The 4,070-nt window shown below is 42.4% G+C and overlaps 1 protein-coding gene across 1 annotated transcript; it reads left to right on the top strand.

The window, feature by feature from the left end:
* The first annotated feature begins 312 nt into the window (after positions 1–312).
* On the top strand, positions 313–3,682 carry RPS20 (ribosomal protein S20). Its single transcript, XM_018560116.1, has 4 exons — positions 313–444; positions 1,600–1,699; positions 2,081–2,154; positions 3,461–3,682. The coding sequence occupies exons 1-4, from the start codon at positions 442–444 to the stop codon at positions 3,641–3,643; spliced, it is 360 nt and encodes a 119-aa protein (XP_018415618.1). The 5' UTR covers positions 313–441; the 3' UTR covers positions 3,644–3,682.
* The last annotated feature ends 388 nt before the right edge of the window (positions 3,683–4,070 follow it).

The following is a 4,070-nucleotide window of genomic DNA, read 5'->3' on the forward strand; positions in this document are numbered from 1 at the left end:
ACATCTCGGTTAGCCTACATTTAAATGCAGGAAACAATATTTTGAGAACATTTTATTTGTTCCATGTACACGATCAATCAGCCCGCATTTTTAGTCCGTAAATGTATAGGTCATTGGTAACCTTGATAGTGCAGTTTTCTAATTACAGGTTTACTTTAAATTAAAATCCCATATACGTGAAGTAATTTGTACCATGTCATATACCGTAGTGTGGAAGCGTTTCCCTCATTAATCATGGCGGCCGCCGTTCTTTGTCGCATCTATTTTGACGTGTTTCCTTTAGGCCGCCCGCCTCCGCTGTATAAATAAGAGGGCGGAACGTAGCCTCGGTCTCTTTCTGTACAGCCAGAGAGGTGTACGCACGTGGATCGCCTGCTCCTGACTCACCGCTGTTCGCTCGGCAAGTTTCCCCGAATAAGTCGGTCAGGAAGGTGATCAGACATGGTGAGTGTGCGGCGTGTCTCTGGATCCGTCCTCTGTCTTCATAGACATCCAGATAACCCCCATTCACATGTGCCGCGCTTCACTTCCAGCCAGCCTGCCTAACATTCTGGATTGTCTGTGATCCTAATGAGTAGTTAGTGGACTGTCCATAGATCCGCAGAGCGCCTTCAGTGTGACCTGTATGATGGTCATTAGACCAATATGCTGCGATATCCTATTCAGATCTTCTCGAAGAACTCCGGCTTTGATTAGATGTACGTAGACTGGTCTAGCTTGGCGCAATGTAAGTATATCTGTGTGATCCCTGTCAGGGCCTAGGGGCTATTGTAATGTAATGGCTGCAGCTATTGTTACATAGGTGATGTCACATTACAGATCTACTCTTCTATATACAATTCCAGCATTCAGATCCCGTCCCATAACCCTGCTATTTATTTCCCTGCAATGTCCACTAACAATGAAGGTTGGGGGACTCACATGCACATTATCTCACATGCACACAGGGCTGATTTAGACAAGAGCCATTAACCTACTAGCAAGTTTTTGGAGTGGGAGGAAATCAGAGTACTCAGATAACAAAAACACTCAAGCACCTGGAGAACATTCAAACTCCTTGCAGGTAGTGTCCTAAATGGGACTGCAAGGTGTAAGTGCTAACTCTCAAGCCACTGTAATGCAATTTTGGACATTGCCGGTAAAAATTGTAAGTCTGATAGCTCAGTGGTCCACAAACACCAGTCACCTAACCTAGATTGTTGTACTTCTGAAGCTTCCTCTGCTAACAAGCCCTCATTTACCTCTGCAGCTGTAGGAATTATGGAAAAGTAATCTTCAAAGTTCACAGCAGAAGCAGTAAATTCATGAGTGCTTCTGCTCAGCAAGGACTGCATGTGGCCCTTGGGTTGCAGTTAGAGCACTGAGGCTTTAGTCTGTTATGACTGAGGGTCTTTGACAATTATTTCAGTAATAAACTTTAAAATGACTTTAGTCCGTTTGCTAAGCTGATGGGTTTTCCTCAAGTTTGACAGTAGAATGGGCAAAATTCTAGAACCATGAATTGCAAAATGTACTTTTCTTGGAATGCCCTCTGTGACCTAAACAATTTTTCCTTCATGTTTTCCAAAAATGGTTCTCATGTATATTTTTGTTCTACAGGCTTTTAAAGACACAGGCAAAGCACCTGTTGAATCGGAGGTGGCCATCCATCGCATCCGTATTACACTTACCAGCCGCAATGTGAAATCTCTGGAAAAGGGTGCGTTTACATTAAATAACTTTGCAAGATGCTTTCAAATGTGCTGATGTCGTGCCCCCCGCATGAAATGTAGGCCCTGGAATATAATTTTGGTACATTGTGTTCCTAATGACATGCTGGTCTAAGCTGACGGTCCTGTTTATGGATAGTTTATCTCCAAGTGTGGCTTTTTAAACCGGTCTGCAATGAGGATGATTTTTTTCAATGAATTACAGTGATTGATTTATACGCTATTCTGAGCTGACTGGGAATGCCATGGCAGGTTAACCTCACTTTTTTTATTTCCATAGCACAAGGTTTAATATCTATAGAATGTGCTAGGAATTGTAATCTTACTGTGATGGCACAGTAATGGTTAATCCATCTGAATTTGTCTTCTAGTCTGCGCTGATCTGATTCGTGGAGCCAAGGAGAAGAACCTAAAGGTGAAGGGACCTGTGCGCATGCCCACCAAGGTAACTGGTGCTTCTGATGTTTTCCTATGTATAGTAAATGAATGGAGTAGGGTATTTCTGCTTAAGAACTAAACTTCTTATGGTCTCGCTTCATTGGGGGGGGGGAGAGAGTATATCATGTTAGACTGGTTGATGTGGAATTGTATTGGAGCATATGAAGTTTCCTCTTCAGCTTTTAAGATTAATACAGCAGTGCTGCACATCTATACATATGGTACAGTGTTAATTATCACACTATGGGGTCATTTATAAAGCCATAGTGCTTTAAAAAAAACTGCATTTATGAATCGGTGATGTGCTTTACATCCCAATGTCAACAAAGCACTATTAACTTATTTAAAAATGCTAGGAAGGAAGCTCTTGTCACCTGAACGGTCAGTTGTGACTGGCCTATTCTGCATTAAGCTAAGACCACTATCAAACAATGGTCTGTATTTTATCGATTATAAATTCTATGCTAGTGGTGAGTATCACTGCGGGAGTATAGCAGATGGTGGATATCAATATTCTCTCGTAAGTGAGGGCCCTAAGTGACTGTAGCAGACGCTAGACCCTAGATAGTGCTAACTTTCAGCAAGTGCAATAAAAAGGTTTACCACGATATCTATAAAACTGAAATGGGGGATCTGCATTATAGCTTGCCACATTACAGACGAACGGGTCTGTATTCAAGGTCTACATCTAACTAATATTGCCTGATCTCTAAATGCTAATTCTGTCAGTTTAGAATTGTATGTCCTCCCAAAAGCCATGTTCACCTATCCGAAAGCTTGACCTTTCACATGGGTTGATGCTTCTTGGAGTCAGCATGGAGATCTGTCAATTTCTCCCATAGCTATTGTAAATCCAAGCAAGGGAGGCTGGGAAATCTGGTGCACTATGAATCGAATAATTTTCAAGTGAGCATGAAAGTGAACTCAAGACTCTACAAAAAGTGATGGGACAAACAAATTGAGGCCGCAAAAATAGTATAAATGACAGGAAGATAAAAAAATCCCCAATGGCATAGACCGCAAACTCGCACGGTCTTAATCCAATCACCATGTCAAAGTAGGGAAAGGCGATTAAAATGACAACTGCAAATGTCTACATTCAGGAGTATTTTCTTACACTTCACACCAAGGAAGCCAATTGAATCATTGATAAAACATTAACATCCATAACATGCATAATATAAAAAAGACACTGCAGTGTAAATGAAACCTGATACATTCAACATAGCATTGTCTGCCTTGTGGTTAATTATTCATGTGCTTAATGGATGGCTTGTCTTGATTTTTAAAAGTGTAAATGTTTGTTCTTCTAGACGCTGCGCATCACTACAAGGAAAACCCCTTGTGGTGAGGGTTCCAAGACATGGGACAGGTTCCAGATGAGGATCCACAAGCGCCTGATTGATCTACACAGTCCTTCAGAGATTGTAAAGCAGATCACTTCCATCAGTATTGAACCTGGTGTAGAAGTTGAAGTCACCATTGCTGATGCATAAATACCACCTCTGAATGAAAGAATAAACACCATATTCTTGACGTTTCTTGTGTTTTATTTAGGGCTGTGGAAATATAAAGATTAATTTCCCGAATAATCGTTAAACTTTTTGATCGATTCAAATTATTTTGATCGCAAATGAAAACAATCACCTCCGCTGGCTACCGGGAGTCCCGTCGGCGATCCGGTAACGTCGCGGATATCGACGTCACCAGACTCCTTCCCCAAGTGGCTCCGTCGGTTAGGGAAGGGGAGGAGTCGGGTGACGTCTGTCAGTGACGGCTAATGAAGGGAAGGGGGAGGAGTCCGGTGACTGTCACTTGACTCCTCCACGCTTCGTTGCCGACAGAGCCACTTGGGCCGGTGAGTTTGCCCAAAACTTTCTGCACGAGTGCCAGCCAAGGCATTGGCCTATACAGCACAGCAAT

Source organism: Nanorana parkeri, unplaced genomic scaffold (genome assembly GCF_000935625.1).
Source record: "Nanorana parkeri isolate BGI_ZX_2015 unplaced genomic scaffold, ASM93562v1 scaffold433, whole genome shotgun sequence".
In the NCBI taxonomy this organism is placed as follows: Eukaryota; Metazoa; Chordata; class Amphibia; order Anura; family Dicroglossidae; genus Nanorana; species Nanorana parkeri.

What these genes read in the sequence shown, in the direction of transcription:
- RPS20 (XM_018560116.1), top strand. An exon ending in TGTGAAATCTCTGGAAAAGG is followed by an intron (nt 1,700 to 2,080) that starts GTGCGTTTACAT and finishes TTTGTCTTCTAG; the next exon opens with TCTGCGCTGATCTGATTCGT. An exon ending in CTGTGCGCATGCCCACCAAG is followed by an intron (nt 2,155 to 3,460) that starts GTAACTGGTGCT and finishes TTGTTCTTCTAG; the next exon opens with ACGCTGCGCATCACTACAAG.